Source organism: Dama dama, chromosome X, assembly GCF_033118175.1.
Source record: "Dama dama isolate Ldn47 chromosome X, ASM3311817v1, whole genome shotgun sequence".
In the NCBI taxonomy this organism is placed as follows: domain Eukaryota; kingdom Metazoa; phylum Chordata; class Mammalia; order Artiodactyla; family Cervidae; genus Dama; species Dama dama.
This window is the reverse complement of record NC_083714.1, coordinates 108,842,494-108,865,607: the sequence shown is the minus strand read 5'-3', so window position 1 is coordinate 108,865,607 and position 23,114 is coordinate 108,842,494. Positions and strand designations below refer to the sequence as shown.

General features: G+C 35.0%; 1 protein-coding gene across 22 annotated transcripts in view; it reads left to right on the top strand.

Moving 5' to 3' along the window:
• Positions 1 to 23,114, top strand: part of KDM6A (lysine demethylase 6A) — a 180,775-nt gene that overhangs the window by 86,381 nt on the left and 71,280 nt on the right. For all 22 annotated transcript variants that reach the window (XM_061136679.1, XM_061136685.1, XM_061136680.1 and 19 more), the window contains 3 exons: positions 2,376 to 2,496; positions 14,227 to 14,281; positions 18,013 to 18,047. In XM_061136679.1, coding sequence (XP_060992662.1) covers positions 2,376 to 2,496; positions 14,227 to 14,281; positions 18,013 to 18,047 — 211 coding nt within the window. The remainder of the gene's footprint in view (positions 1 to 2,375; positions 2,497 to 14,226; positions 14,282 to 18,012; positions 18,048 to 23,114) is intronic.

The following is a 23,114-nucleotide window of genomic DNA, read 5'->3' as shown; positions in this document are numbered from 1 at the left end:
TTCCGTTTCCATTCTCTTTCTTTCATGTATGTCTCAGACCTGCCTCGGTTTTTTGGGGGGTGGAGTGGGGTGTTTTTGTTTGTTTTGTTTTTTTGAATTTTTATTGGAATATAGTTTATAAGGTTGTGTCAGTTTCAGCTGTACAATATGTGTGTGTGTATATATATATACACACATAGATCCATTCTTTCCTGCCTGGATTTTTAATTAGCATGTGTGCACATTGGTTAGTTCTGACCCATTCCATAGGAGTTCTCTGACCCATATCATAAGGTAAGGTTAATTAGGACTTTATGAAGCACTTATTATTATTCTAAAATATGCTTAAAGTTGCACACATTTAACTCTACATCTTTACATGTTATTTATAAAATAAACAGAACTATCACTTGGGTTGAGAAATAAAAAATTACTATTGCCCTGAAGTGAAAGTTGCTCTGACTGTTTGTGACCTCCATGGAATTCTCCAGGCCAGAATACTGGAGTGGGTAGCCTTTCCCTTCTCCAGGGGATCTTCCCAACCCAGGGATCGAACCCAGGTCTCTACTGCATTGCAGGTGAATTCTTTACCAGTTGAGCCACAAGGGAAGCCCAAGAATACTGAAGTGGGTAGCCTATCCCTTCTCCAGCGGATCTTCCCGACCCAGAAGCTTCTACTATCACCCTAGAAGCTTCCAAAAGCCCCTGAATTCCTGTTCCCAGTCACATCTTACCTTTTAATTGGTATCATTTACTGCTGCAGTTATTCTCTTTCTAACCTTTTTATGCCCCTCCCCCAAAATACACACACTCTCTCACAGGCACACGCATACACACACATGCACTTGCTTGAGCATACAATCTATTCTGTTAGAAAATGGTGCCTCTAGACATGACCAAGAGAATACAGAGGCTGAAGCTGCACCTCCTCTTATTAGAAAGGTTTGAGAAAAGTACAGAGACCTTAGCAGTATGCAGATGAGTGTCTTGAAGTCTGATTGAGAGGAGCAGGAAGCCACCTTTGAATAAGAAAGGTAATTTTCTTCGAAATTTTACATGGATTCTTTCTTACCATGTCTTTGACTCCCCTCTTCTGTCTGTACACACTAGATAGCAAAATACATAAATAACCCAACCCATTTGAAATGCCATGTAACACAGAGATGCTGAACTCCTTTTCAGGAAGAAATTATTTAACCAGATGTAAAGGTATCTGATACCAGACCTGTTGCCCGCACTCCTCACAATAAATATTACTGTTTAGAACCCTTAATAGTTTAATAAATACACAGTTTTTCTGGAGGTGGAATAGATAGTACACAAGTCAAAATAAAGTTGCTTAAAGACATAGGGCATATTGTTTTGCTCTATTTTATGATATTGTATTTTGAAGTTTTATATAAAAGATTGACTTTTATTTTGGAATTATCTAAGATTCCAGGTAGCCTCCTTTAAGATTAAATAAAAGCAATGTATAGTTGATAAAAAGCTTTGCAAAGAATTTATTAGCCTGTACTTGAGATAAGCCTTAAATCATGTAGAGAGCTATACAGTGATGCCTAAAATACTGTATATCTGATACTATAATTTTCAAAATTCAAATGAGACATTTTTCTTTGTCAAAATTTTAATTTCATTTTTACGTACGTAGTAACATTCATGTGATCAAATGATATAAAAATGTATTCAGTGAAAAGTGTTCCTTCATCCTTGTATAAGTTCTACTGGTCATTAAGACTTTTTATGATAAAATGTGAATTTGTGTTAAAAACACATCAAATGACAGAATAGAGAGCCCAGAAACAGATCAAGATGTTTGATGTGGACATTTGATTTAGAACAATGTGGCTCTGTAGAGCTGTGGTAAGGATGGTCTTTTCTATGTATGATGTAGGGGCTATCGAATATCTGTATAGAAAAAGAAAACATTATATAAAAAATAAGGTACATATGGATTGCAAACCTAAATATGAAAGAAATAAAAAGTTTTAAAAAAGAAGACTTCATTTTATGGCATAGACTAGAAACAGGATCAATCTCCCTCAAAAACAAAACTATCCACCTGCTCTATCCTCTCTCCCTTAGGAAATTCCAGAAACAGTGAAATCAGTTATTAACACTGAGAATTTTATTAAGCCATCAAATATTATTTGAATAATTAAGAATTAATTCAACTCATCTTCCTTTTCTCTTTTTATATTACACACTTTCACTTACATAAAAACCCAAGAACCCCTTCCCAGTCTTTTTTTTTTTATGCTATCCATTGACATTTTTATAAAACTGGCATTTCGTTTAAAACAGAATTGCATAAAACAGAAATTTTACTGTGCTGCCATGCAAAAATTCATGTAATTGTTAAAAAGTAAAGATATCTTTTGTCTATGTTCTTTCAGGGCAATTAAAGCATTTCAGGAGGTGCTTTATGTTGATCCCAGCTTTTGTCGAGCCAAGGAAATTCATTTACGGCTTGGGCTTATGTTCAAAGTGAACACAGACTATGAGTCTAGTTTAAAGGTAGGTTGTTGGGTTTTATCAAAGATACAGTGTTTCATTTGTGCTTTTGGGGGGGGGGGGTTGTCAAATGTTAGAACATTGAGAAATGTTGGAATTTGTATTGGTACTTCAAAAGAAAATTTGAAAATTTAGATGAAAGAACTTTTATCAGCTATGAACTGGAAGATGCATATGTTTGGGTTTCAGAGTGCAAAATAGTTACGATGCTAAGACATAAACAGGTAATTATATTAGTAAACTTTTTTTTCTTTTTAAAGTTTGAATTGTGGTCCATCATCAGGAAAGGGTAAAGGTTTCAACCTCCCTTTGAACATCTGAATCACTCCACTGTTCGTGATGGGTCAGAAACAGCTGCTCAGTGATTCTGTATCTGTGACCCCATCTTTGACCATTTACTTGTATGGGTCTCACTAGGTGTCACTCCACCTCTACCAACAGAGCATGTCTCATATCTTAAATTATAAAAAAAAGTGTGTTCCTTGGTAGTCATTTCAACTGCTAGTTTGTGAGTATAAACATTGTTGGACAAAATAGCACATCGTTGCTTAAATATTTTACTTTCTATAGATTTTAACATTTCTCAAGTTTTTCATTGAGTTTCCTGTGCTATTTATGCCATAACTTTAGGTATTACCGGGCTTTTCATGAAAATAGTGCTTCCCTGCTTGACAAAAGGATTGATTTTTGAAAGGATTAGAAGTTCTAGGAAAAGCTTAATTTTTTTGTGAGTTTATGACTATAATGGTTGCCGTGTTCTAAATATCTCCATTGTATGCTTTCTTCATTCTGAAGGGTTAGGAGGCAGATAAAGATAATGCTTTACAGTAGGTTGTAATTTGAATTCACTAATAAGGTACTACTGAAATTTTAAAAAATTATTTAGGAATGCCTAATTGCCCTAGAGTTGTAAAGTAGACACTTTCACAAATACCATTTCTATCTTTCATGAGTTTATACAGAACTGTGCTGTTGGTATGAAAGAGAGGTATACACCACAAAACATGAAAGTAAGTAGATTGTGAAAGTATTCAGATCACACAATTGTCAAAGTTGAGTACACTTTGAGGAATAGGCCTTAGGGCAAATGTAAGTAATGTGGAGAAGTTAATCAGTTTTCCTCAAGCTTAGAGCAGCCTGTCTCAAACTGTATTTTGGCATGTGAGTGGACTTGAAACGGAAAACTAGTTCAGATATTCTACCTTGCATATTTTGACCTCCTGTTGGACCGTCGCAGTGTATACTAGCAAACCAGATTATTTAAATGACTTATAATACAAAATCAACTTACTCGAGTTTTTTACAGAACTGTCACAGTATGTATACTGTGTGTTGCAGAAGTGTTTTTGGTAGCAATTTGATAAATATTGCTTAGAAAATATATTTGAGTGGAAAAAGTAATTAGATATGTCCCAAATTATGGTATGTGGCTGTCTCTGAATATCAGTATAGTGGTAACTTAAACAATTTTATGGATGCAAAGCTCTCTTTGCATGAAGGTGGCAATATTTAAAATCTCCTTTAATCAGGGGAAACTGTTGGGCAGTGTTCCATGACTTATTCAAAGTGTTCTTGCTTACTCATGTTCAACAGAAACCTTCCTGTATGCAACTTTTCATTTGTTCAGGTGTATTTAAAGGCTAACAAACTTTCAAGTCATAGCGATTTTTGCAAGATTGCCTTAATAAGTGCAGTCTTCTTGTTTGGGGCCTTTCTTCCATTTATTTAAAATACTTGATACCATTCTGATGTTTGTTTCATTTTTATGAACATAGAAAAGAATTTCAGGGGTCCTTGATATTTTTCTTCAATGAAATGAAAAGGTTTCATTTAATTTTTATCTCATCTTGACATTGGCTTTTTAAGGCTTCTCTCTCCATTATTCCTTGTCTATTTGTAAGAGAATTTTAGGCAACATTTGTAGTTGAAGATGTCATATTTCAGTATATTACTGTAAGTGCTTAGCATTTAGTGTAAATGGAGGTAGGAATCAGAAGGAATGATATGCCTCATTCCCCATAGGTAGCCTCCAAGTTTCCTCCAGTGGACTGTCCAGTACTTCACCTTCATATGGATGGATATGGAGCCTCTGGTCACTTTTCTACTCCATGAAGTTGTTTCCTACCTAGCACAGTGTGTTGGTATAGATGCTTTGGGTTGCAACCTCAGAAAACGCCCACCTGAAGCTGGTTAAAATGACAACAAAAAATGTACCTCAGTAATGTAAAGTCCAGCCTTTAGGATTGGTTGATACAACTGATCCAGTGTTTGATTAAAGGTTTATTTTCTTCTTTGTTTTATGTTGGCTCCAAGTTGGTTTCCAGGTGTGATCAAAGTGAAATGATTTCTTTTTCATGTTTCATAAAGAAAAGCATTATATAGTAACAGTATAGGTGCTTAGTATAGTGCTGGCATATATAGTAAGTACTCAGTAAATACCTGATTTATCGTGTTGTAGAGGACAAAGATCCTTACTTAATGATCATTTCAAGAACACTTTGCATCTCATTGGCCAGAATTAGACCACATAGCCATTCTCAGTGATTTCCTTATCAAAGATTTGGTTCTATTTGGATCAGTTATGTCCTGTGTTTGAGCAGAGCTCAATTTCCTAAGTATGCTTTTCCTATCAAATAGAAGAGTGAGGGGTGGGTAAAAAGAGTGTTTTGATATGGGGGTAGTGCATACAATCTGTCCATTACAGATCCAGTCTTTTCTGCCTCATTTTCTTTCCCTCTCAGGGATAGAGATACAACATATACAGTATGTTTTAGATGGTAAAATATTTAAATAAAATGCAGTTTATTTTCATAATAGATTCCTGCTTTTCACCCACACATGAAATGCATTCCAGAGCCTCCTGTTTTATTTCTATCTCTGGTAATAACTTTTCTCCAAAATGTACTTCTGAAACAGATTCATTCTGTTTTGGTACCATGTAATAGCTCTCAGAGAAAGCAAATTTGGTTTTAAAATTTGACCCTGCCACTAAACTAATTGTGTGACTTTGGGCAAGAAGCCTGACTTTTCTGATCCACTTTCTGTCCGTGTGTGTATGCTTAGTCGCTCAGTTGTGTCCGACTCTTGCGACCCCGTAGACTGTAGCCCGCCGGGCTCCTCTGTCCATGGGATTCTCCAGGCAAGAATACTGGAGTGGGTTGCCATTTCCTTCTTCAGGGGATTTTACTGACTGAGCCACTAGGGAAACCCCTTTCTGTCTGTAGAACTACCTACTTCACAAGATTGTTACAAAGATTAAACTATATATATCAAATGTCTCTGACAAGTTTTTTCAGCCCTTCTTTTTTAGTTCTCAGTTTTACCATATCTAAAACTCTGATTTGGGGCCAGTATTAGATATTGTTTGTATGAAATCCATTTTCTTGTCCTAGATTTTAATACTTGTATTTTTGTCATACTGCCCACCCTCAGAAATATGAAGTTAATGCCCAAGTTACTTTTCAACTAGTGGTGTTATTTTTCCATTAAATTGGCCAGTAAAGATTTCACATGTTTAGTTGAGTGATGGAGGTACCTATTCTTAGTTTATTAACTAGTTTAGTATTATCTGAACCAGAGTCCTTTTCAGGGTGACATTTCTACATGATACTGTGTGGCTTTTCTTTTCTGCTTCATATAATACACCCTCAGGTGGGATTAGTTGCCTATTTACCTCTATATAATTAATTCAGGATTTTATTTCATTACTTTTTAATGATATTAAGGATAATTGCTTACATTTGTTATGTATTTGAGGCAGTGTGCTATTGTTGCTTCAGAAAAGCATGCCAGTTTTGACAAGTAGTTTTATATGATGCTTCTAATTTTTACATCTTGGCAGACTATTAAAATTATTTCCTTCATATGGAGCTGGTAAATGCAAAATAGGATGTAACATCACCCATATTCTTTGGTCAGTTAATGCATCTATTTTAATTTAATGAAGATCATATAAAAATTCTCCCTGATATTTAGATATTTAAGTTCCCCTGAAATAATGGCAGCATTCAATTTTCTTTAAAGGTAGATAAAGAAGGTGGCTTTTTTTATGGGAACTTGTGGATAGTTGACTGGGATACCAGTGTAAGTCCCCTTATAATTTGATATTTGAAGATGATAAGTGCTGATTGAAGGGAGTAATATGAAGGAATTAAGAAGATGAGAATTACAAGAGATGATTCAAAGGAAATGGGTTGAACTCGAATGAGACTTGTGTGTTAGCTTGGCATTATATCAGGTGCTTAGTGTTTCTTGAATGGATAGCTTAAATGAAATGAAAGAGGCAATAAAATGACAAAATGCCTCTCGTAACATTGGCTGGAAACATTGGGGAGAAAAGATGAGGCTGATCGTATTTGTCATCTTCTACACGAACTGACAGTGCAGTTTTCTCTAGAAGCCCCCTGTTTGCCAGTTCATTCTGCTGTCTCCCTTCTACTATTATACCTCACATGAAACTTCTGAGTGAAATAGCATTTTACAGTTTTTTTTAAAAAACACTCTTCTCCAGAAACTGCTTCATTTCCAGGTATCTGATTTGATATCATACTTCAGACTCAGGAATTTTATTGTTATAGTTTCTTATTCCAAGAAATTAAGGCAGAAAGAATAAGTAAAGGCATGATGATATGTATTTCCTTTTAGAAACCACTTTTGGAATCTGTGAAATACCTCCTATCTTTTACTATTTTATTCATATAGATCATTTCCTTCATTTAATTGATACTATGGACTATGTATTATAAAAACGTTTGCTGAGAATTTGAATACCAGCTATTAAATTAATTTTAATCAGGCCTTAAGTTTCTAAGATATATCTGTAGTATTTTTTGTTGAAGCTTTAACTGCATATTTTTATTCATTCAGTTGTCTAAAGATAATAAAAGTTGCTATTATTTCTCTATACCCACTCCTGGCCTGCTTCCTTCAGTTGCTCAATAACTTAACTCTTCTAATTGGCAGTTTGAAAATTTTAGACTTTTAAAATTTTTAGATTTTTTATTGAGATAAAATTGGCATGCAACTTTGAGTAAGTTTAATTTGTACAATGTGTTGATTTGGTACATTATCATCATCACCATAGCATTTCCTAACAACATCTCTGTCATGCCAGATAATTATCTTTTTTTTGGTTTGTTTGTTTTTTTTTTATTATCTTTTTTTTGTATGTGAGAACAATGAAGATCTAGTCTCTTAGCAGCTTCGAAGTTTATAGTACAGTATCATTGATACAGTAATCTCTATACTGTAATCTAGTTATCTGCTAGTTTCACGTTTGTACCTTTCAACCACCCCAATTCCCACTTTGGCAGTGGAATTTGGTTTCTCCTGAGTATAATGTCACTGTCTTGGCAGAGAATGGTCACTGCTCTTTGTCTTCTGTCCATTTTTCCTCATTTGTGAACAGAAACCTTTTCCTTGCTGTTTCGTTTTTCTACTGTTCATCAACTTATACTTTACCTTTTAATCTTTTCTATGTATTATCTGGGGCTTTCCAGCTAGTGATAAAGAATCCGCCTGCCAGTGCAGGAGACAATGGGTTCTATCCCTGGGTCAGGAAGACCCCCTGGAGAAGGAAATGGCAACCCACTCCAGTGTTCTTGCCTAGAGAATCCCATGGACAGAGGAGCCTGGTGGGCTACAGTCCATGGGGTAGCAAAGAGTCAGACACAACTGAAAGTGACCTAGCACTTTAGCACTTTTGTGTATTATCTGATAGGAGGTGACCTGCTCATTGGTTTATCTATCCACTAATGCTTTCTCCACTTCAATCTGCCTGCCCAGTTTTATTTTTCCTTTTGATATTTATTTCTGCCCTGAGTTCTATTACATACCTGTAAGTGCAAAGTAGTATAAATAGCAGAAGAACTTCAGTTCCTCAAATACATTTTTGAAAAGGACGTGACTGCTCATAGATGTTCAGTAACCATCCTTTCTTGATACTGAACAGTTGGGATAAGCACAGGTTTCCTGTGTCAGGTTTCTCTCCTCAAATATATTTTAACTTCAAGAAGTCATTTCTAATCAAAAAGCACTTTTTGGTGTTTATGGATGACTACTTAAATTTGTGGTTATAATGTTTGATCTTCAAATGCAGCTTTATGAAACATTCAGTGTATCCAGTGTCACGATTTTTTTAAGCTTATGTTTCTAAACAACATTTTACAATGCAAATTGTAACATTATCCCCTTTATAAAATATATGTCATGTTAGCTTTGTTATCTGTGTGCATGTTAGTCTTATTTTGATATGAACACAGATTGTATGCTAGATTTAAAGAACTTGAAAATTCAGTCAGTATATATTCTGATTCTGTACATAGATTTGACATACACTAGAACCAGTGTTTTAAAGTTTCTAATCAGTTGCGTACCTGTACTTTTATAAAATGTGATAAAAAGAAATTTGAGAACTAGGTCGGACACAGTTAGAGGAAGAAAGGTGAGCAAGATCTGTAGAATAAATTGGTTCTCAGGATGGATGCATGGATGGATGGATAAAAGGTAACACATCCTAGAGATCTTAAGGAATCTTAAGGAGTTAATTTGCTGACAACTTCAGTGTGGGTAGCGAGTCCCCATTTAGTGACTTGACTTGCTTTTCTGTTAATAAAGTAGGGGATAAAGAAAGCAGCGGGTTTGGGGTTTGGGAAATGAAAAGCCTCCAAATGGAAATGGGTCATTTGGGAATATATTGAGTTGGAAGTACCTGAGGGATACCAGATGTTGGTATAGACAGAAGTTTGGAACCAAAAAGAAGGGCTGGAAGTTAGATTTTGAACATCTTCAGTATAGAATGTCTTTTGCCTTACTGTTTTGTGTGTGTGTGTGTGTGTGTGTGTGAAAGACAGTTTCGGAAGAGACCATATTGATAAACTTGAAAGAAGGAGCCTCTTCTCTGAGTGAAGATTGCTAGGATTCATTAGCTATTAGTCATTGGTGCAGTAGAGTTCCTCCTTGAAACTGTTGTAATAATCTTGAATTATAAAGAGAATGGAAGAACTGAGTTTGGGAACTTGGAAGGAATCTCAGTCAGATCAACTTGGCCAGGTATCATGGCTCACAAATGCTACTGAAACTTACCAGTTTTAGATCAGTATCTTATTTTCAGAGACCTAATCCCTAAAGTAATTACCATCAAATTCTAAGGCATTTCCCCTAGTTTTAGAAATGAAATTTGTTGGTTTTTTAATTCATACTTTCATAATTCTGGCAATCTGTAAAAAAAGAAAAAATAATTTGCCTTTGACCTATAAGAGTACCTGACAAACCTTCCATTCTCCCACTTAAATGGTTCATAAAACCCTGTTTCATAGACGCTGTGTAAACAGACATTGTTTCCTCAGCTTGAAGGATCTCTATTCTTCCCTCATCTATATCTTTTGGACTCTGCTATGGAATTGTCTTTTAAACTTTTATTAGAACATTAATTTCAGTGAGCCTTTTATTCAGTTGAGCAGATGCTGACTCAGTGCTAAAGAATCTAACAATGCAGGAGCTGCAGGAGATGCGGGTTTGATCCCTGTGTTGGGAAGATCCTCTGGAGGAGGAAATGGCAACCCACCCCCAATGTTCTTAACAGGTATAATCCCATGGACAGAGGAGCCTGGCGACCTACAGTCCATGAGGTCCCAAAGAATTGGATGTAGCTGAGCACACCCGCACGCATAGCCATAACGGAGTGCTTGGTGTAGAGTAAAAACCGGTTGCAAACATTTTACTACTAAAAAGCAGAATTTGCTTTAACAGATAGCAGTATTGACTACAAGTACCTTGTCTCTATAGACTGAAGTAAAGGCTTTGAGGGGTAAGCACACAATTTGCAAGTTTTAAATGTTGGCTTTTAACCCTGACTCTGCATTGGAATAAGTCGTAGAGGTTTTTATCTGGTTCATAAGGTATTGTCCTCAACCCACTGAATCACACGTTGAATCTGGAGATTGAATCTGGAATCCACACATTGCTCCAAATTAATAATTTATACATACAGCCATAACTTGTCAATAATGAAAAGTTATCTCACTGCTTATCTTCAAGTTTGGGAACATAGTTGAAGGGTTCTACAACTGAAAAGATGGTAAGATAATCAGAGACTATACAACTAGAAGTAAAACCTTTTAAAAGAGAAATAAAGTCTTGAAATTGGTGTTTATGTGTTAATTATATCAACTTCCATGTCTATCTGGAGGGAAAAATCTAGTTCTTTAGTCTATAGAAAGCAAAGTACTGAAAAGTTATTTTGAAATATTGAACAAGTCAAAGCTTTTTAAAGAAAAAGTTACTTTGGTGATAACGATGTCAACAAATTGTAATGAATTGAACCTTGTATTAAATTGCACCAGAAAGGCTCTATTAAAAGGAAATCACAGTAACATTAGGAAAAAATGCTGTAGGTAAATCTTGCTTTGAAATTAGTTTTCTATAGAATGCTTTCTGCCTTGAGGTTTGTGATAGTCTTTGTACTGCAGAAGCCTTCATTGGGTGGTAACTATTTCACACAGCAGTAGTCAGTTTCAGTACTGCAATATTTCAGTATGAGGTATATTTCCTAGCTCTTTCTGTTGGTTGCAAGGATGGGTGCTAGATATTTTACCATGGTATCTTCAGGTTTGGGGCTGATTATCATAGCTGATAGTTATTTGCTGACTTATGTGTTAAAAATACATCTATTTTACATCCAGTTTAGATACTAGAAATGAAACTATGAAGTCATACCATCCCCAACCTAGTCTCTCATCTCCCTTTAGTTTACTCAAAGGTGTATCAGTGATTTTTGTTATGTGGGGTGGTTTTATGTGGCTGTACTTAGTTTGATAAACTTAATTATTCTGTAAGTTTTTTCATTCTCATGCCTGTTTTTGAATATGTGCACTCTTGCAGAGTTAATTTTTACATATCATTGTGGTTTGGAAATGTTTGATATTTCATAATGTTTTGGGTTTGAAATGGTGCATCAGTGACTTCATTGCTGATTTTAAAATCGATTAATAATTATGTAGTCCAGAACTACTTCTGCCAGACTTCATTACAGGACCTTCAGTATTGATAGATGAAATGTAGATTGGGCGATTTGAATAATGCATCTCTCTGCTCTTTGTGAGATTTCAGTGGAATAGTGAAACTAAAATATTGCCATCTTAAATGGTGTTTTCTTGGCTGGTCAGTTTGCATCCTTTGACTCAGGAAAGTTCTGTCTTTTGTTGTTGTTTTGTTGCTGGCTGACTTCTTTTGCGACCCCATGGACTGTAGCCCGCCAGGCTCCTCTGTCTATGGGATTTTCCAGGCAAGAATGGGGTGGGTTGCCATTTCCTTCTTTGCCAATCCGGTGATCAAACCTGCATCTCCTGCATTGGCAGGCGGATTCTTTACCACTGAGCCACCAGAGAAGCCCCTGTCTTATTAATGCTGGCAGGATAGCTTAGACTTAGAAATGTAGTACAATCTGAATGTGTGGCTGCTGTGCCTCTTTTTATCTAGAGGAAAACAACTGGTTATAAAATGTGCTTTGCTTTTGTAGTACTCACTTTTTAAAATAGTCTGTTTTCTATTGCTATGGTAGCACATTAAAGGATGTTTGAGGACATACCATCTGCTTTGTAGGCCAGGGGAGAGTAAAAGCAGTTCTCAAAGTGTTCAGATGTTGGATTTTTTTTTTTTTTCCCCCATTCTGCAAATGATGGCAAATATTTTTTCACTTTTGATTGTCATTGTGTCCCTAGTATCTTCATTGTCCTAAGGACATTATAGGGTCTTGAAGTAGTCGTTGAATGGATTAAATATTTAATATTTAAGGGTCATAGTCATTTTGTTAATAGCTTGCTCATTCAGAATATTACAACCTCTAAATATTGAGTACTGCAAATGTAGGCTACAGTAATTATGCATGCATATAACAGACATTTGTGAATAACTACTAGTTCATACGAAATTATGCCTTCTAATCTTTGTTTCATTGTAATACTGGGTAACTGACATTAGTCTATTTTTGTTAACTGAGGGTTCTGACTGACCAAGTGCCGTTTGGTTGATTCTGTGTTGAAATACAGTACTAAAAGCTTGCTGATGACTCTCTCCCTTGATACAGAAAGTTTTAAGTTCCTTTTGGGCTTACATCTAGAAGTTGTCATTATAGGTATCAGTTTTCAGTTTTTCCAGCAGTTGAAAAAAGACAATTCTTTAGACATTTGGCTTGTGGGTAGAAATGGTGATTTTTAGAAAATTGTTTTGTACTTTTGGCTTTTGATTACTTTTAATGGTAAAAATTTGGAGGCTTGGAAATTTTGAATATGTATTTCTGGAAATATCTTTTAGAAGAATTCAGAGACTTAACCTTTTTTATTTATTATTGTTTATTTGTTTCTGACTGTGCTGGGTCTTCACTGTTGCACGGGCTTTTCTCTAGTTGCGGTGAGCTCAGGCTACTCTAGTTGCAGTGTGAGGGCTTCTCTTGTTGCAGAGCACAGGCTCTAGGGCTCACAGGTTTCAGTAGTTGCTGCACATGTACCCTCAGTAGTTCTCTAGGGGATCTTCCTGACTCAGGGATCAAACCCGTGTTTCCTGCATTGCAGGTGGATTCTTTACCTGCTGAGCTACCAAGGAAGCCCCACCTTTAAAAAAATTTTTTTTTAAAATATTCCATACTAACTATAGTACTGGTTTGTCTTTTTCTAATTATATTTATATAGCCAGCTCAGTGTTGATAAACTTGATGCCAGATCGCACCCCATTGGTTTTTTTGACTATATTGCACAGATTATGGGATCAGAGTTCTCAGACCACAGATAACTCCTGAGCCCCCTACATTGGAAGCATAGTCGTAACCACTGGAGCACCAGGGAAGTCCCCGGCACCCAGTGTTCTTGATGATGATTTGTATTCTTAAAGATTAGCGTTACGCCTTGAGTTTGACATGTATTTTGTTTTTGTTTCTTTTTTTTTTTTTGTCGGGGGGACAGGCTTATGCAATATTATTACAAGTGGATGCTGTAAATGAAACTATGAGGTCATGCCATCCCTACCCTAGTCCCTCATCTCCCTTTAGGTTTAGAAAACCAGTGGTTTTCTTTATGTGGGATGGTTTTGTGTGGCTGTTTGATGCATTCTTTGTGATTCAAATACTTTTAACAGACTCTAAATATAATAATTATTGAAAAATCAGTAGGGGCAAATAGTTTTACCCTTTATGATAATTCTCATAGTCATTTTAAAAAATGTATATATTCCATGGCTGATTCATGTCAATGTATGGCAAAAACCACTACAATATTGTAAAGTAATTAGCCTTCAACTAATAAAAATAAATGGAAAAAAAATAAAACTAAAAAAAATGTATATATTATTTTGAGATAAGCAGTGGTATTTAATCCATTAACATCATTGAACTTTTACTTTCAGTTTTTAAAATAACGATGTGTTCTGTTTGAAGTGTTCAGTAACTAACACTTCCTATTTACTAGAAGACTTAAAAACCTGATTCTTTTTTCCATATAAACAAATTTACGTAGGATAAGTTGATATCAAGTTAATTCTTATGCCAAATCTCTACTCTCAACTGTTCAAAGAAAATAATGCAGCAGTCTGTTTGTTCTCAGCAATAAATGTTCAAAGTAATGCTAGTTGGTTGTCTAGTATGTTTTATTTGCGTAGCATAGTTTCATAATTATATTAAAGCTTATATACCTGAAAATTATCTTATATGACTGATTTTTAGTGCATTAATTTTCTCTCTTGCAGCATTTTCAGTTAGCTTTGGTTGACTGTAATCCCTGCACTTTGTCCAATGCTGAAAGTAAGTATTATTAAGTACCATAGTTTTCTGCATGTGTTCAGATCACTTCATGCAGATAATAATAATAGTCATGAATCCTGTGTAATTTTTTCCCCTGGAATTGTTGAATCTAACTATATTTGTTGCCATAACTATTTGTACAAATGGAATATGTGAGACCAGTTATTTTATTGTGAACAATGTGTGTCTAAAATAAATACACTAGTGAACTGGGTTGTTGAATTAAAATTATCTGTACTAGTGAACAAGATTGATTATTTGTATATTAATTACATTGTAGATGACTTAGGGAGGTGAAAAACAGGATTTCCAGTCTTTTCAGAAATCTGAGTGTACGATTCATGTGTTAGTTCACTGATTCATACTTTGTGAATTAAAATGATTGGTAATGACGAGGATATACTTTTGACTTTCTGTTGTAGTTTTTAAACATCATGCATAGTGTGGTGAGATTTTTCAGTTAATTAGAGTGCATAAAAATTGAATCATTCATGAAAATTTCAGATAAATCAAACGATTCTAGATTTTACAAAGTCAATAGTTTGCTATAAGCAGCTTCATTTTTTTAAGCATATAGAAAGGAGTTTAATGAAGAGTTAGTAGTCACAGTGGTAAAAATGCCTCCAAATGATTGACTCAGTGAAAAAACTGTAGAAATTTGAATATAACTTGCATATAAGATGAAATAAGATATAGTATTGATTAAGTCATTATCTAGACCAGACTAATTGTCTCATAATTCTACTAAATTCAGTTTTCTGAGAAAACTTAAAAGAATTGTTTCCTTTAAATGAAACTTAGGGTTTAGTACTGATCAGTGTATTTCCAGAACAAATGGTAGAAAGGTAACAAATGCAGCACTATTTTCATTTCTAAGATGAGGTTAAATGAGAAAAAGGATTTAACTCATTGGTATATTAATTTATGAAGTGTTCTTTTTTTTTTTTTTTTTTACTTATTTATGAAAACCTTAATTTTATATCCAGATTATATAAACCATCTAAAATATAAACCCCTAAAATCCCTTTAAAATTATTTTATGGGAATAAGAAAAAAACAATCTGATTTTCATTTAATTGATTGTATCTAGTGCTTAGAAACTAACTTTCATTCGTACCTGTCAATTTGAATGATAAACTTTTGAGGGACGTTTCATAACTTTCAAACTAAATATTTTTGTAAATCCTTATTTTATTCTACTGGAGCTGAAATCTTACTTGTAGGTCATTGCACCTGAGAGGGAAACACCTATGTAGAATGAGTACCAGAGGGCAGATACTTTCTTGTGGAATTTGAAGAGGACAGTTCTAACAATCAGGAATACATTTTTGAGCTTACCACAGCTCTCTTTCTCTTGATTGCTGAGAAAGGAAATAAGAGGGAGAGTGACCAGTGTCCTGCTTTGCACAGGACTGAGGAATTTCCCCAGACTCAGAACTATGAGTGCTAAAAGGTTTGTCACTCTTATGGAAGGCATGTGCTTTATTTAGAGACATTATGCCATTATAGTTCAGTTGATGTGGGTAGTTTATTTTTAACTATATAACTTCATAACTACTTGATAACCATGATAATAAAGACTGGTGTCTCACAGAGCACTCTCAAATATAGACTACTCACTTTGGGTACACATTATTACTATAAACACCAGACTCTTTATCATCTTTGTAAAACTTACTTCTCTTTGGATTTTTTAATATCATCACCTGTTTAGGTAAGCCACAGACTTGTTTTTTGAAATCTTCCATGTTACTTTGTCATACTACAAAGGTCAGAAGATTTTAGAAAGTGACGTGAGCTTTTAAAGTCTGTAAGAGATTTCTGTTTTATTGCACAGTTCATTTATGCATTAAAAAAACACATATACTTGCCACTTCTAGAGCCTTTAAGAAGGGTTAATTGCTCTTTGTGTTTTGAAAGGTAGAATCATGGTGATGAGAGACTTATACAGTTGCCCCATTGGGATAAAATTGTTTCTTCTAGATTTAATTAATTCTAAAAAATGTCTTAATTTCTGAATAAAGTTTAATTTCAGAACCTTTCATGGCAATATTTGTTAAATTTCTACCTCTAATTGAGACTTGCCAAGTGGAGCTTTTTCTTACCTGTATGGTTATGTTCCACTTTGAAAGAAGACTTTTAAGAATTTAAATATAAATTGGTTTTTACACCAGAAAGGATGATACTGGATTTAGTAACTTCTGGGATAGGAAAGCCCTTGTTGAGCCTGGAGGAACTTTGGGATGGAAATAGAATGCTACCTTATTGCTACTTATCTTTTCTTCCATGTCACCTTTCTTAGAGGAGTAAGAAGACGGGGGCGGGGAGGGGGGGAGATAAACATATATTTTCCATCTCTTCCTCATTCTCTAATGATATAGTCAGGTGAGATTTGTACTAGAACTCTCAAAGAGAGCTGTGTTGAAAAAGGGGACTAGCAAATAAGAAAACCACTCAACAGATACAGGTAAAGGGAGAGGATATTTATATCCTTTTTATTATTATTTTTATTATGTACTTTTCACAAAAAGTTGATTTTCATCTTTTTAAAAATGATATTTTTATTTTGTCTCATCTCTGCTTAATGATATTTAATGATATGTATGAAGAGGGCAGTACTTTTGATCCAAAAATGTTTGATTTTAAAATTCATTATATATTTTGTTCTGGGCTTTATGCATATTTATTTTAGCTATTCTTAGGTGCTGCTCTAGGGAACAGGTGTCAAAATCCTTTGTTAATACCAGAACTAAATAAAAAGGTACCTTTCCGGGCCTTGCCCCAGGCTCACTGAATACAATCTCAGGGATCTCTATTTTTAACTAGCATTTCAGGTGATTCTTACAGTTATGGGAGTCAGTGTGAGAGTTAAGTTTATGATACCAATGAGAATTTGATGATAGCTATAGACCTTATTTTTAAAGATCCAGATACATATTATACATATAATTTTGAAAAGCTCCCAGACTCCTTGAAAGCCAACCATGAAATCCAGGTAGATCAAACATTTTAAAAAAACGATTTGTCATTGGAGGATGAAAATCATTATTTAAGTAAGCCAGAATCCAGTTTTGATTCCTGATTCATTGTTGCTTTCATTGAATCATTCATATTCTGGTGGTGCAGTATCAGGAAGAGCTGGAAATAAAAGCTGAAATACGTATATTTTTTATTTTCCAGAGGTACTTGTTAATGTTGGTATTCTTTATTATTCTTGCTTTCCAAGTGGTTTGATCTTTTAAAAAATTTTTTTGAAGAACTGATAGAGAAATGCAACTTATTGTGACATCTTTGTAAACATTAGTATGAAATATGTAATGAAATATATAACTAAAAAGAGTATTTTTCATTGTTTTAATCAAATACTTTCTTTTTTGAGTTTTAACTGAAGTTTTAAATACCATCTTGTGAAATGTATAGATTATAAAAGTTATATTTTATATCTGTTTAATGTTGCCATTTGAACTTTAAGTATACTCACTTGCTACAGATTTTAATGTTAATTTTAATAATTACATTGACAGAATTTAGTAATGATCAATAATGAATACATGTAGTTTCTTATCATGTTCTTATATGCTTGTATATTTTATTAAGAATAAATTATGTTCTGAAATTACTTAAATCTATGCAGCAGAGATAGTGTTTATATTTTACATTTTATATTCTTACTTAAATTTATCCAAACACTACTGTAATACAGTTGTTGACTTATTTTCTCATCTTTGCAGTTCAATTTCACATTGCCCACTTATATGAAACCCAGGTAAGTGTTTTAACTTAGCTTGCTTTAAAACACTCATACCATTTTAAATGGAATCAGATACACAGATAATGGAGTTCTGGGCACTACTTACATAATACTCATTAAATGTGGTCAAGATTTTGCATTCATGTTACAGTTATTACACAGAGTTCCTGTTGTATACAAAGAATGCATTAAACTCAAACTATCTGCAGCCTTAAATGGCTGTATTTGAGAAGCTTTCTCATATTCTTGACGTGAAATGCCTAGGTTTCTTTTCAGAATGTTATAGATGGTTGTTATAATGCATTGTTCTTAGTTTCACTTTTTATTAAGATTGAAATATCCCTTCCGTATATCACCATTTGAAAAGCATATGAGTAACCTCTTTATGTCATTTATGTCACCAGTACTTTTATGGCTGCTATATTTAATTTTTTTTGGCTGTGCTGCAGGGCATGTCGGATCTTAGTTCCCTGACCAGGGATGGAACCTGTGACCCCCACAGTGGAAGTGCAGAGTCTTAATCACTGGACCACCAGGGAAGCCCTGGCTGCTATATTTAAAAAGCTATTTTAGAACATATTTTTATATATGGCAGAATTTGCTTAGTTACATGATATAGGGTATAACACATAAACATTTAGTCTAGGTAAGCAGTGGTATGGGCTTCCCCAGCTGGTAAAGAATCCACCTGCAATGCAGGCGACCCCAGTTCAATTCCTGGGTGGGAAGATCCCCTGGAGAAGGAATAGGCTACCCACTCCTAATACTCCATAGTATTTTTGGGCTTCCCTGGTGGCTCAGTCGGTAAAGAATCCGCCTGCAATGTAGGAGACCTGGGTTTGATTCCTGAGTTGGGAAGATCCCCTGAAGAAGGGATAGGCTACCCACTCCAGTATTCTTGCCTGGTGAATTCTGTGAACAGAGGAGCCTGACAGGCTACAGTCCATGGGGCTGCAAAGAGTTGGACATGACTGAGCGACTAAGCATTAGCACAGGCAGTGGTATGGAAAATCAAGCGTAAGTTGGTGTGAGGCTAAATATTAGGTAATCATAGTTTGCTGCTGTTGTGCTGTGCTCAGTCATGTCCAATTCTTTGTAACCCCATGGACTGTAGCCCACAGGCTCCTCTGTCCATGGGATTTTCCAGACAAAAATGCTGGAGTGGGCTACCATTTCCTGCCGTAATCATAGTTTACCCAGAATATAATTTTTATAACAGCTTTTTAGGAAAATAAAGTACTGTTATATTTCTAGATAATTTCTAAGGTCTGTTTTGTTTCAGAGCCACCATGAGGTGGTCTAAAAAAAAAATTAACATCTGATTGCTGGACACCTCCATCTGCCGTGGTTTCTCCCCCCACCCTCCTTGTGCACATGCACACAGGTGTGTGTATGTCTACTGAGTCAGAATTGGTGCACAGTCAGGTTTGGATACTCTACTAATATAGGGATTTTATCCAGCTTAAGAGGGTGCGTTTGAGAATCACGTGCATGTTGTGGAGCAGAGTCTTTACCTGCCAGTGCTAATCACTGCCTCCTTGTCAACTGCTGAATCAGTAAAGGCCCCAGGGTGAAAGCAGCTATAGAAATAAGCTGCTTCTCCAAAGTTCTTTCTCTGGAGCCTTAGCTCCTTCTGCTTTCATTGCCTCAGGAGATTTCTGTTGCCTTCTAAAGGATGAGCTCTGATTTTTTTTCCCCCCAGCTTTCATAGCTCTTAGTGAGATTTCCCTCATCGCTCATTAGGTAAAACAGATGTTATCTAACCATTCTTTTTAATGAGTGTTTTTTTGGCTGGAGATGGAATTCTAGTTTTATTATTTTATATGACTGCTTTAAAAATTACATTCCATTGTCCTCTGGTTTTCATTGTTTCTGGTGAGTCATCTGTTGGTATTAATTGTTTTGAATCTTATGAAGGTAATGTGGGGACAGGGCCCTTCCCCTACTGATTCTTTCATTTGATAAATTTCAGTGCCCATTAAGATTAAACAAAACAAAACCAAAAAAATTCGTTCTAGGCAGAGTATGTAATTATTAGATGGTAGGAAGCTGACACTATAAGCGGATGAAAGGATTGAGAAATCTCTGCTTCAGTGCTTATAACAAGGATTTTTATTTTCAGGTGAAAAATTAAGGAAAACAGACTTACCTACCTATCTAAAGTGTACAATGTGATGATTTGATATATGTGTGATTTCCCCCCACTGAATTATTAACACACCCATCACCTCACACCTTCAAAGTGGAGCATTGAGAACATTTTAGTTCTCTTCACAAACTTCAGTTATACAATACATTGTTATCAGCAGTAGCCATTATATTATATGTTTGACCCTCAGACCTTATTTATCTTACAAATAAAAGTTTGTACCCTTTTACCAACCTCTCCCTGTTTCTTCCATCTCACCTCCTGGAGACACGTGCAAATCCTCTCTTCTAGAAGATCAAGCCCCCACCTCACCGCTTTTTAAAAAGAATCCACACAGAAGTGACACTGTATAGCATTTATCTTTCATTGCCTGTTTTTTTTCACTTACCATAATTCCCTCCAGGTTTATCCATGCTGTCACAAATGACAAGATTTCCTTCTAATTTTAACGGTGAAATACCATTCCATTGTATTCATATACCACATTTTCTCGATCCCATCTGTAGACAGACACTTAAGTTGTTTCCATCTTTGTCGTTGTTCACTCACTAAGTTGTATCAGACTCTTTGTGACACCAAGGACTGCAGCATCTCTTGGAGTTTGTGCAAACTCACGTCTGTTGAGTTGGTGATGCCATCCAACCGTCTCATCCTCTGTTGCCCCCTTCTCCTGTTTCCTTCAGTCTTTCCCAGCATTAGGGTCTTTTCCAGTGAGTCGGCTCTTCACATCAGGTGGTCCAAGTATTGGGGCTTCAGCTTCAGCATCAGTCCTTCCAATAAATATTCAGGGTTGATTTCCTTTAGGATGGACTGATTTGGTCTCCTTGCAGTCGAAGGGAGTCTCAAGCACCACAATTTGAAAGCATCAATTTTTCAGTGCCAGACTTCATTATGGTCCAGCTCTCACACATCTGTACATGACTACTGGAAAAACCAAAGTTTTGACTATACGGACCTTTGTTGGCAAAGTGAGGTCTCTGCTTTTAATTACACTGTCTACGTTTGTCATAGCTTCCCTTCCAAGGAACAAACATCTTTTAATTATTATGATTTATTCTTAGATATTTATATCATTAATTTATCTTTCTCATTTTATTAGCTGAGACCCCCCCATAGTATCATTTTTTCCTATTAGTATTAATGGCTTTTATTTCTTTTTCTTGATTATTTATGAAATGACTTGAATAGATCACCATCTAAATTCTAAATAAACTTAAAGATTAAAGGTAAAGGATTTCTCCCTTTTAATTTTGTTATTAGTGTTACTTATTTTTGAATAGATAATCCAAAATGAAAGTGCCTGAAAGAATACACAGTGAAGTATCCTTCTCACTGTTTTTACCTGGCCATCTAGTCCCCTGCCAAAAGCTACCAACTACCATTATCAGTGTTTATATATCCTTCCAGAGAAACTTGTATATATAAGCAAATCTATATGTATGTTTGCATATATTTTATTTTATTGAAATAATAGCCCATTATGTATGTTCTCTCTTGATCTTGTTTAAATTGGTTTATTTTTTTAAACTTAGTATTATATTTTGGAAATCATTCCTTATTATACATGTTGATCTGTATTACATCCCTTGGCAGAGATGTAGTGTAACTAATTTAACTATTCTCCTGTGAGAGATAGTTATAAATAATGTTATTATGAATAACACTGTTGGTAAGAATTACTAGTTTCATTGTTAACCTTGCCTTCTAACTATCCAGTCATAGTTACTACTGAAACATTATAGACTGGTTTCATTTATGCATATTATAGAAGTCCAAAAATTCTAAAGAAAGAAAAATTTAAGCAAACATTTAAAGATGCAGTAAGTATGTCCTGATTACCTAGGGTTTATTCCATGAATTCAAGGTTAGTTCAGTGTAAGGAAATGTGTTAACAAAACAAAAATCAATGTAAGGAAAACAATATTGTGAGGAAGAAAGATTTTTTTAAAAAGAAATTAATGGTATTAAAAGAGAAAAGTGGTAGATCTAATGAAATGAAGTCAAAATGTTTTTATTCTAGAAAAAATTAACAAAATAGATAAATCACAGACTAACTTGATTAAGTGGATAAATGAGGTAAACCACAGATACACAAAATAAGATGACCATGGGTACAGAAGAAATTAGAATAATCATATGAGACTACTTTGCAGACCTCTATGTGGATGGATTTCAAAACGTAAATGAAGTAGACTATTTCCCAGGGAAGTACAGACTAGCAAAATTGACCTCATTAGAGTTAGAAAAGTTATAAAAATCCATTTTTCATGAAAAGAGAAAAGTAATGCCACACAGAAAGTACCATGCTCAGTTGGTTTTACAGGAGAATTCTACCAAACCTTCAAAGACCAGATAATTCAAGTACTCTGTAGATTGTTCCAGAGCATTAGAAAAGGAGAAAAGCTTTCTAATTTCTTTCTCCTTTTTTTGAACAGGATAATCAGGGGCTTATAAATAGCTTTCTGCCTGACCTTGAGAGACATGTGTTTGATCATAAAGTCCTTTCTGCACTTACTGATTCTATTGTGTATTTTTGAGATAAAATAGAAACAAAAGTCTGACTCTAAAACTCACTTATGGACCATAGTTCTTTGATGTCTTTTTTATTTTATTGTGAAATGTACATGACATAAATTTTACCATTTTAGCCATTTGTTAAACCATTTGTTCAGTGGCATTAAGTACATTCACTTTATTGTGCACTTTATTGTGCACCACTGTCCATCTCTAAAACTTGATCATCTTCCCAAGCTGAACCTCTGTACCCAATAAAGAATAATTCCTCATTCCTCCCTCCCTACAGCCCCTAGCAACCACTATTCCACGTTTTGTCTCTATGAGTTTGACTATTCTAGGCACCTCATGTAAGTGGAATGGTACAGTATTTGTCTTTTTGTGTCTGGCTTATTTCGCTTAGCATAATGTCTTTAAGG